This window comes from Haliotis asinina, chromosome 4 (genome assembly GCF_037392515.1).
Source record: "Haliotis asinina isolate JCU_RB_2024 chromosome 4, JCU_Hal_asi_v2, whole genome shotgun sequence".
In the NCBI taxonomy this organism is placed as follows: Eukaryota; Metazoa; Mollusca; class Gastropoda; order Lepetellida; family Haliotidae; genus Haliotis; species Haliotis asinina.
The window spans coordinates 81,831,025-81,842,973 of NC_090283.1; the positions used below are offsets into that span (position 1 = coordinate 81,831,025).

Sequence of the window (11,949 nt, forward strand, 5' to 3'; positions counted from 1 at the left end):
TATTTGTGCAGGGGACTGACATTCAGTATACAAACTAAGAATGATTATAATGGCCAAAGAACTGGGATCGATTCTCCACATTGGTGCCACATGTCGCCTACCGTCATAGTACTGGGATATTTCTAATAACAGCATCAACCAGCACCCTCTCACTTATACTCACTTATACTCACTTATACTCACTTATACTTCCAACAGCAGCTACAGTAGTCCGTGGTGCTAGTATTCATTGAGCACCTGTTGTGGTCCATCTACCGTAGGTCCATTTTCTGCAGGTCCTTCTTCTGTAGCTCCAGCTTAATAAATAATGATATGTGCATCTATATTGCGCCAAACTCCATTCACCAGGTGAATGCTCATAGCACTAACAATCAAAGCTGGCATATAATTACAACGAATACCCCAAGCTGCTCGTTAGGTTATGGAAGGTTATAGCCATGTGACGTATTCCACCGGGTACCTATTTACTGCTGGGTGAACAGTGACAATTTTGAACAAACTCATTTGCCTAAGGTGAGAACACATGAGTCATGTGGTTCGTTGTGGTTCAGGACTGAATTCCTAGAACCTCTCAGGATTATCCGCGCCCATAGTTGCTTAGATTCACCTGATTGTGACCTGGGTTGTATGCACAGGACCACACGCCGCCACAGGTCCAGCTTCTGACCCATTCAGCTTCTGTTGGTCCAGTTTCTGTAGGCCCGGCCTCTGTAGGCCCAGCCTCCAGCCTCTGCAGATCCAGTTTCTATATGTCCACCTTCTGCAAGTCAAGCTTCTGCAGTTCCATCTCGTGTACGTCCAGCTTCTGTAGGACCATGTTGTGTATCGATACTAGGTATGTTCCTCTCACGACCGCTATGTCGATATGAGGTGAGATCATTGTAGAATGGTCACTCATATTTTCACACGCCTCATATCATGTTCCATACTATAGTGGAGCAGCCCAAAACAGTTCTTGAAGACACCAGATAACACTCAGAATTCATTAGTTACATTCTTCCTTTTTTATCATACTCTTCATTCAAGACAGTGAGTAGTGAAAGGTCAGGAGCAAGGTAAACGATCGATAGATCTAGGGCGTATGAACCGGAACTTACACGGAGACTGAAACTGCTTAACTCCTCCGTCTGTCAACTGGTTAGAAAGTGTATAAATGCAGCTAATTTCCATGCGTGATCACGTGTTGTACCGTCAAGTGTTTAAAATACGTCAATGGTTTACACAATGTGGATACTTTGGGCAACTGTCGCTGGTCAGGTGTAGTGTTTTCAGATCAAACTCAACTGTGCACTTCCATGATGGTCCTGACTTGGCGACGTCGAAATGAACATCCTCGGTGTCAGACACTTAATCATCACACGATTAGCCGGGTCTGGGTCCCAGCCCTGAACATCACTCAATCCAACAAAGATTCAAGAATCTGTACTTTACTGAAAGAGTTATATCCCCCAAATTTGCCCACTTTCTAAATATCTGGTAACATGTATTAACATACAAAAAATGAATAAATGACGGTGTCCGTTCCCTGTTGTGACCACCAAAAGCCCGGAAAACTGCCCTGCTCTGTCTCGGCATCGACGTAATAAATCTTACAGTTCGATCTTATGGACTTCTGACCCATTCCTCTTGCAATGCCTCTGACAGTTGGTCTAACGTGTAGGGCTGGTCGAGATTATCCCACAATATGCTCTGTGGGGTTTTAGTTTGGCGATCTGGAAGGTCATGGAAGCACTGGAATGTTCTCTTTCTGAAGATACTGAGTAGTGGCACCTGTAGAGTAGTGCGTAGAGTAGTGAGTAGAGGAACAACTCCCACTGGGGATCAATAATCGCAACCACGTGAGTATTTAAGATTTGGTTTCTGTATTGACACGCGTGAAGATCACAGTTAGATTTGGCCTTCAGCAGTGTAAGAGGCAACAAACGAGATCTCGTTGACTTAACACACATTGGGTTGAGTACTAGGAAGTCTGTCTTCCACATGCACTAGTCTGTTATGTTTGGGCGCTTGAATCAAACATGTTGCTGGTGTATTTCACCTCCCTTTTTGTACCATGTTTTGGACAGTGTTTCATTTTACGCAAACTCACCGAATACTGAATCGGTTGCTTCACTGCATGTTTTAACATTAAAGTGTCCATTAAGCGCTAAAAAGGTTGCATTAACCTTAGGGTATAAATTACCTCATCACTATTAAATCTGTATGTGACTATCAGATTTTAGGGTTGTGCCATTTTATTTCTTTGTGGTAAATGAATTCTGAGTATCCCTTAATTATGAGTAAGAGTATATGACGTGCAGTCATGTACGCACAGTTCAGAACAGTTCACATCGACACCTGGCGGCAGCAAACCAGCCAAATAGAAATAACATGCACTCGATACTAAACTATATTGCGAATCATAACATAAACTGTTCTGGTATTAGGTTTACAATAATAACATTACATATTATATTTGTGTACACGTGTTTATATCTTCCAACGTTTTTACTCAACACAAATGTGTTAACCTCAGTGATGGGTTTAACATGTGACGCCTATGAGACCACGTGACACGTCAGACACTCAAACTGCTTTTCTACCCACCTTTATTACAAACAAATCCTGAAACATCTTAACAGCATAAATACACACTTCATATTCTAAAGTGTTCAAATGTAACACATGTTTTGTTTGTAATTACATGTTACAGGTTGCATGTTCTTCGTGTCGTCCGCGTGTGGTCTGATGATAATGTTGTTGAAGAAGACGCGGTCGGACTTGCCTCAGGAGAAGTCTGACGTTCCGGAGTTGCAGAGTCTCACTGACTGGAAAGACCACGTCCATGACGTTGCTGAGGTGACTGTCGTCATCAAGTGCCCCACCACAGACCGCGTTCTGAGTCCAAATGCATCATCTGGGACTGAAGACGGCATGTCTACAGAGTGAGTGAGAGTGAGGAGAACGGAGTGAGTGGAGTGAGTGAGGTTTATCAAAGCCACGGACTGTTTTCCAGTTACTACAGGACCTTCCATGGGCCGGAAGAGATATGTCGTGTAGCGAGATCAGTACGAAACAAGAGTAGCAGCATCCCTTAAGTATAAACTCTGCCAGTAGCAAGGTATAAGTTAGAACCACAGAGCAATGTCACTTGTATAGCTTGTTGCTTTGAACTTAGATATGAGTTATGAGTTATGAGTTGATGCCAGGGACCTCACAGCCTCCTACTGACGTCCGTGGTCGTGTGATTCAATGCCGTACGTAGAAAAAGTTGCAGAATATTTATGAAATACATCTTATTTATCTATTACGTATACCATGCCACCTGTATAAATCTGCTGATATCATTGACTGATACAGATATTAAAATATAACTGTTCTTTTGCTTACGTTTCTCATAAAAGTGAGAACAGCGATCTCTGTATTTTATTCAACCGGCCTTTCTCTCATCAGTCAACAATTCAGTTATTCACAAAATATACCAGTATTCCATTCAAACCTGCAAACTGCCGTATGAAACTTTTCAAATCTGTGCGCGAGGAGACGAATGTACACTGGAAACGTCCTTGGGTGGTCGCTTCCGGTCAAAGACACGACGGTTCATGTGCGAAGTGGAAAGATACACTCAAGTCAAAATGTTATAGCAATATCCTTTCTGCATTCGTTATAATATCCGAAGTAGGAATGCAAAAGATTAAACTGAACTGCGATGACCTTGTCACCGCTGCAAATGTCTGTTTTAATTATGCCTGGAACAACCAAGGTTCCAACACAGCAAACTTTTATTCTGTGTTATCTGTGTCCACTGTTGCTTCTGTTGATGAAATAGCCGTATTGTCACTCTGAATTCCCAACTGACACTGTGAACATCAAAACTGCACAACATTGCATGTGTCTTCCCACGTTATCTCCTCTTTTTGCAGTCATGTGACTTACCCTGGATCACATGATCTCAATCTAAACTAAAGCATTTAATCGCAACAAGGGCTGTTTGATTTGTCTATCATTTTGTCCAATCAAAATACAAACAAGCACAAAGTGTCACACACCGGGCTCAGTTTTGTTATAAAAACCAGAAATATTTGTGTTCAAATTATATCTCCGTACCATTACCTAACCACAGTCGGAATTTTCAACATCTGAGCCCAAATCACATATATCTCTACACAAAACAAGTGACCTTTTAACATAACGAATTTAAATGAATTAAGTTGCTAATATTAATACTTTCAAAAGAAACATGTCAAACGGTATTTAGATAAATGTAACTTAACATGTGCATACGTTTACATCTGCAAGAATGTCAGTTATTCTCAACACAAGCATTCCGAATCTGAACAGCTGAACAACCATGTTACGGTTAAAATTGCCATGATATTGTCTGATATTTTCAATAATTTGTATTCAGCAAAAACAGCAAGATACGAAAGATACTCTACAAAGGTTTCTGGTACAATACAACCGAGTCAGTTCTAGAGTGCTGGGTCACAAATATTATGTCAACTCACCGAAGTCTTTATGTTAAAGTGAGAAACATTTACGCAGAATGTTTACATATAGTGTCAACAATTTCTGAAGGTTCAAGTACTTTGCGATCATCGCCATCAGCTTCTGGTTGTCTCCCGGAAGTATGCATAACGAATCAAAACATATAGTCAAGAGGAGGTAACTCTAAATCAGTTCCTTAAAGCCTGCTGCCAAAATACTGAAAGCACTAAACATTTATGATGCGAAATGTGACCCACAACAACAATCACTTAAAAGTCAAAACGTTGTGACCCAATGATAATTATTACTTAATCAATAATACAATTTGCAGAAAACACTTTCTAGTAACAATATGTAAAACTTGAACATTTCTCTCCAGTACACTCCGGACCTGCACGTACATGATTTAATGGAAAAGGAACGAATGAAATTGCAAGACTACCAATGAAAAGTCGACCTTTTACAGAAAGAATGGATTACAGATTATTACCCTCAGTCCGTCATTACTGTGACACAAACAGCAGATGGTGTGTGTCAGTCAATGGACACATATGGTATTTGGCATCGTGATGGAATGTGAATGATTCTCCCCTTTCAAGAATGGATTTCGAGATGTATTGCCTTATTATTTGAATTTGTTTATAATTCGTGATGAAATATAACAATCACTGTCTGGCAGTGTGTGTAATGTGACTAATTCTCAACCTTTCTCCAATTTATTTCGAGATGTGCCACAAAGAATTTGGTCTGGTCGGAATTTCAAATCCAATTTTAGAGATTGATACAGGTTTTAATTCTTAAAAACTGTAATATTCGAGAGGTTTTACTGTCCTTCGTTGACGGGTTTTTATCCTTTACGTGTATTTAGGGTGAATTTACAACTTGTTTCAGTCATGACATAGGCAACATAAAGGCCGGTAATTTCTATTGCCTACATAATTAATAATACACATCCATATAACATCACATATGCCTAACAAGTCCTGGAAAGGGTTAGGATGTTGTTTTCCCACATCCTTCCTGAGACGGCCATGCCAAACCCTGTCAGTATTTAGTGACGCAGTCTAAAGATTCACCTTGAATTCGTTGTGTACAAGTCCATAGTTGTGGTCTCCGGGTATTTTGGAAATTATGTCGATCACTGTTGAGACTGACATGTAGTCTTTCTGAATGCATCTCCACGAGGTCCATTCTGCTTTTTCACAATAAACAAATAACCATTCACACATACACACGTACATACGCACTCACGCACACACATATATGTTCCACCACGAGAAGTAGACAGAAACCTATTGTGCTTTTGTCACAACTGAAGTTGTGGAAAAAATGTACTGCTGAACACAGTGAACTAAACCCACTCGCTAAACCCGCTGGTTCACATGTCAACCCGATGGTACAAATATATTACCTCTTAAGTAAACATTGGTATATTCAGTTGTTTCATTTGACTTTGTTTCTCTAGTGTCATATTTAACGTGAGTTGAAATTTAATGCCTCTTAAACCTTTCAGTTCTTTGTTTACTTTATCAAATACCAATAGTTATATATCTTCAGCGCCTATGTTTCTGTGAACTTCCATCTTCCAACCTCTCAGATATTTACCTACAGCATACTCAGTAGGCGTGAATTGTAATTCTCTAGGTTTTTGTTCTTTTAGTAATTCAATGAGCTCAGATTTTCTCATACGAGAATAACCTCGCATTCCACCTTCACGAGCTTGTTTTATTAGCTCTTTCACAGCATGTGTTTTTTGATACTTTAAACCTAATCAATCTAGTAATTCATATTTCCTCATACAAGAATAACCTTGAAGTCCACGTGCATGCTTTTTCAATTCATGTACTGTAAACATGCTACACACACTGCGTTTATACTATATGTGACACAATTCTCTAAAGGTACCAACAAAGATGATGTAGTAGTGGAGCACTCTCCTGACGAGAGAAGGCACCAATACAGTCCTCCTTGGGGGAAATGTGCAAAACTATCTTTCTAAGTCTCCCTTTGAGGACTATGGCTACACACGGACCCATTTACTCTTTTTTAAATCTATCTATTCTTTGCATAGAACAAGGGGTAAAAAACGATAAACTGTTTAGGTAAAGTCAATATTTAAAATTGATACGATGTTATGGGTTTACAAATTGATTCCCTGCCTTGTATAGGATGGTTCCGTACCCCACAGTCTTCTTCTCACGAGGAAGACTGTGGCTACTTTTTTCCCAGGGAGATAAAAAGTAGCTGTGTTATGGATTTATAAATTAACATTAGTGAGGACAGGATAATTATTTATTCCATACCTTATATACACTGGTCCCATACCCCAATACTACCGATGTGGGTAGGCCGAATGCTGACACAACCTCAGTATACCTCTGAGAGTAATTCTCTGTGTGTGTCCCGTCAAACAACAACCAGACTTACAGTATATACACACACTGATTTTTAAGCATTCCAGCGAATTATAGAACCACTAGTCACCGTGGTAGCAGCTTTGCTGATGCACTTATCCTGTCCAGCGTCCAGGTACAAAGAGTCTGAGATGGTGGAGCCCAGATATACGAAGTCGTGGACAACGTCCTTTTGATGGTCACCAAGTTTGATGTCAGTTGGGGAGTCTGTGTCCTGTCCCATGACCTGCGTTTTCATCCGGCTGATTGTGAGTCCAAAGTCCTGGCACACCTTATAGGTAATAGTAGAAAGCTGAATTTTTCAGGAAAGCTTCAGAACATCATTGCCATGTGTAAAGTACAAAGTTCTGCAAATTCTACCTTGTGGCATTTTCAAGATGGCCGCCATTTTCAAGATGGCCGCCAAAGTCATTAAAATGATTATACACACAGATATTTTGTCAATAATTATGTCATGTGATATATCAAATAAAAGCTCATCTCACAAGGAATCTAAATTTGTTGATATCATGCATTTTGGCATTTTCAAAATGACCGCCAATTTCAAGATGGCCGCCAAAACCATTAAAATGAATAGACACACATACTATTTCGTCAATAATTATGCCATGTGACATATCAAATGAAAGCTAATCTCACAAGGAATCGAAATATATTACTTTTAACACCACATATACATAAGACAATGAAAAATGCCATGAGAACAACACATTAGGTGCTTGTGCTTTTTTTCAAATTTATTAAAATGTCTACAATGGTTGACTTAATACATTTTCAGCTGTTATTGATGAACAGAATTTCTATCCTCTCAAGATAAATGCTTTTATCATTTTCTCGAAAACAATTACCATTGAATCCATGTGAAGGTGATAAGCATACATATGTTGTCTGGTAAGCAGTACAGGAAGTACATTTCTCTGAGCAAAAACAACGTCGCCGGTGTGACGAGAAATTATGGCTTTCATCATGATTTTTCCAAAGCATTTAAGTAAATTTTGAGTTTGAAACAACTCAGTGACTTTATGGAACAAATAAACTAGATGTGATGTTTGGGTGAACTTTATTGAAGTAAGAGTTGAAAACTGACAGAACGACATAAGACACAACATAATGATGGAAAGATGCTGAATGCCAACCTGTGGAAAAATCATTCAACCAATCGTGTTGAAGTTGGTGAAAAGGGTCTTCATGGTCTTGTCCGACCACATATATTGAGAGAATATGGTTACCAGTCATATTTGAAATGATAGAGCAGAGTAGATGGTGTCGGGCCTTCATGGGTCCTCGTTGACAAATGGAAAAATCTGAACTTTGCTTCTTTCGTTGTCTCCTGTTGCAGCTGACTGCATAAATCCACTCCATGATGGACGTTGTGAGAGTGGAATGTCAAGTGAAAAACCTGCTAGCCATAGACTATCCAAACTTTTTGTCAAGCTAAGAAATGGTGCAGATGAGTTGGGTAGTTCAATTGGTCCAATCTTAACAGATTGTAGTCCTGATATAGAAGGTTTGTGGTATACCTTGACAGGGATCTTTGTGCCCTTAGCTGCTACGTCACTTGATGTCATGATTTGAGTGGAGCGAGGTATAGATATCAGAACGGGTTCTTTTCTGACTCGCGTTACACATGTAATTTCACCTAAAACATGCCACGTACCTAAGCCACTGGTTGTTCTAACATTGATATCAGCATTGTCAAATATGAAATTGACAAGCTCACCCCCAATGTCCAAAACTTTGTCATCTGAAAGAAGTGCACCATACAAGTCTCTATATTTATCAGCAAAGAATTAAAGCTGCAAAGGATTAAAGCTGCACTGGATATCAACCAATTCTTTGCTTTCATACTTGCGGTTAATGTAAGTGTATATGGCCAATAATATTAGTGAGACAAAAGATCTTGGACGACAGGCAAGATTATACTGTGAGCATTTGCTGTTTGACGACATTGACAGACTTTCATGTCACACATGAAACGATGTAAAGAGTCTGGTAACAGTCTGCTGCTTTCATCAAGTTTTGTCATTTCAGGATAGTTATCACTCTCATACACCGTGGATCTGTGGATCGTATATCAGCAGCTGCAATGTCTTTGATTGAATCCTTGGACAAACCGCTATTCAAATAATGGCTTCTTAAGATGCAATTTCTTTCATTCAAGAATGTGTAAATTCTGGGCTTTCCATGCTCACACGAGCTGATAATATCCTTCCCCAAAATGTCCATCAACGTAAGATGAAGAGTTTTTGGCTCATATCCATTGGTTCCTCCTAGAAAGCTATTCATGAAATATGTGAGATCCTGAAGTGAACGCTGACCTTCATCATTTTCACGAATATACATGCAGAGTTCCTAAAATTTTTCATGTTTTGCTGTATCGAGCCGCCGGCCTCTTCCACCTGTATTGTCCTCAGTTGGAAATGGCTTACCAGCATAGTAGAGGACCTGACAATCATGAATCAGCTCTGCCGCTGAAAAAGGTATTTCAGATCTGGAGTTTGACAGCGTCCTCCCACTCGTCAGCTCGAGCATCTGCTTTCTTCAGTATACTTTAATAGAATCCTTCGTCATAGCTTCGTGTGACTTGACTCTATGATGATTGGGAATTTTAAAACCAGATTTTCCCTTTGCTATTTCCTTAGTACAGTTGAGACAATGTGTTTTGACGTTGACAACAGGAGTATTTGAGCGCAATTTAGAAGCTGGGCTTTCAATGTCAGGAGATAGGAGTTCTTCAAGTTTTCATTTAAAAGAATTGATGCAGCTCTTTCTGATGTAGTGTCTTCTGCATTCACCATTGACAACAAACAGTAACTTTGTCTTGCTTTCTTCAAAATATGACTGGTAACCATCTCCTCTCAATATACTTGCTCGGACAAGACCATGAAGACCCTTCAGCATCTTTCCATCATTATGTTGTGTCTTATGTCGTTCTGTCAGTTTTCAACTCTTACTTCAATAAAGTTCACCCAAACATCACATCTAGTTTATTTGTTCCATAAAGTCACTGAATTGTTTCAAACTCAAAATTTACTTAAATGCTTTGGAAAAATCATGATGAAAGCCATAATTTCTCGTCACACCAGTGACGTTGTTTTTGCTCAGAGAAATGCACTTCCTGTACTTGCCAGACAACATATTATATATGCTTATCACCTTCACATGGATTCAATGGTAATTGTTTTCGAGAAAATGATAAAAGCATTTATCTTGAGAGGATAGAAATTCTGTTCATCAATAACAGCTGAAAATGTATTAAGTCAACCATTGTAGACATTTTAATAAATTTGAAAAAAAGCACAAGCACCTAATGTGTTTATCTCATGGCATTTTTCATTGTCTTATGTATATGTGGTGTTAAAAGTATTATATTTCGATTCCTTGTGAGATTAACTTTCATTTGATATGTCACATGGCATAATTATTGACGAAATAGTATGTGTGTCTATTCATTTTAATGGTTTTGGCGGCCATCTTGAAATTGGCGGTCATTTTGAAAATGCCAAAATGCATGATATCAACAAATTTAGATTCCTTGTGAGATGAGCTTTTATTTGATATATCACATGACATAATTATTGACAAAATATCTGTGTGTATAATCATTTTAATGACTTTGGCGGCCATCTTGAAAATGCCACAAGGTAGAATTTGCAGAACTTTGTACTTTACACATGGCAATGATGTTCTGAAGCTTTCCTGAAAAATTCAGCTTTCTACTATTTTTTCCCAATCTCATGTCTAATATATTTAATTTAATGCTCCTGGCCTATTACCGAAACAGTCCATGAGGTGGTGAAGTTCTTCTACTGAGTGGGTGGTGATTGCTGCATCATCAGCGAAGAGAATGTCGCTCACCAGTTTCGGTTGCGCTTTTGACTTGGCCAGGAGTCTGGACAAGTTAAAGAGCTTACCATTCGGCGTGGTTCAGAGGTTGATGCCCTCTGTGTGGGGACAAAGGCATGCTTCAGCAGGACAGCATTGAAGATACCGAACAGTGTCGGGGCAAGGACACAACCCTGTTTCACTCCACTCTGAACGTTGAAGGTCTCTGATGTTAACCCATTGAAGACCACTCTACCTTGTAAGTTGTCATGGTAGGACTTGATGATGTTCAGGACTTTCGGTGGACATCCTATTTTGAGGAAGATCTTGAAGACTCTGTTAACAGTGTCGAAGGCCATTATTAGATCTATGAAGGCCATGTAGATCTATGCAGTCTGTGTTTCCTGTATTTCTCCTGCAGCTGCCTGGGGGAGAAGACCATATCGATGGTGGACCTGTTCACGCGGAAGCCGCACTGGGAATCGGGATAGACTTTCTCGGCAAGGATTTGGGGTCTCTTCAATGCAGCTCTTGTGAAGAGCATTCCTACGATACTCAGAATGAAGATCCCGTGGTACTGCTAGACACATATTAGATGATCCTGCGCGCTAAATGCATTTGTCACAAGAGAAGCGGTACAACGAAATGGGCGAGTACACGCTAACCGTGACATTAAATTAACACCGCTACTGATTAACATCTGTCGCGCTACTCTGTAACTCCTGTCTCGCTACTGTTTTACACCTGTCTCAATACTTTTAGACAGATTTCAGTTGTAGTAAAAAATGTCCAAGTTAGGAAAACATGGGCAAATAGTTCATTCTCAGGCAAGAGAGCTAGCAGAGAATGTTATCATGTATATGGACAAAAGTTGTGCAACCAAAGCAGATTCTCTTTTACAAAATAGCCTTGCTACTGGACTCTCAACGGCAACTCTAAATCGCATTAAGGCAGAGGGTGGCAGAAGTGCGAGTGGACCTACATTTATCAGTCTCACCAAGTTGCGCAAACCCAAAACTTGCAGTTACAAACTTGATGATTTCGACGGGTGTGCAGTCCGTCAATTTGTACAAAGTTTATATGGTGTAAAAAAACAACTACCCACTTTGGATACGATGTATAATATGGTAAAGTGCCAGTTGAACTACAAGGGTTCTAAGGAAAGTTTTCGAAAAAATCTCAAAGACATGGGGTTTAGGTGGCGAAAAACGCAGTCAAACCGTAAACTTTTAATGGAAGGTAA

The 11,949-nt window shown here is 39.6% G+C and overlaps 2 protein-coding genes across 3 annotated transcripts in view; one reads left to right on the forward strand and one right to left on the reverse strand.

Moving 5' to 3' along the window:
* Positions 1-3,365, forward strand: part of LOC137282774 (monocarboxylate transporter 12-like) — a 40,723-nt gene extending 37,358 nt beyond the window's left edge. For both annotated transcript variants that reach the window (XM_067814565.1, XM_067814564.1), the window contains exon 7: positions 2,693-3,365. In XM_067814565.1, coding sequence (XP_067670666.1) covers positions 2,693-2,928 — 236 coding nt within the window. In that variant the 3' untranslated portion in view covers positions 2,929-3,365. The remainder of the gene's footprint in view (positions 1-2,692) is intronic.
* A 3,550-nt stretch (positions 3,366-6,915) lies between these two features.
* Positions 6,916-11,065, reverse strand: LOC137281195 (uncharacterized). Its single transcript, XM_067812316.1, has 2 exons — positions 10,796-11,065; positions 6,916-7,152 (listed from the first exon to the last, which is right to left on the reverse strand). The coding sequence occupies exons 1-2, from the start codon at positions 11,063-11,065 to the stop codon at positions 6,916-6,918; spliced, it is 507 nt and encodes a 168-aa protein (XP_067668417.1).
* Positions 11,066-11,949: the final 884 nt, after the last annotated feature.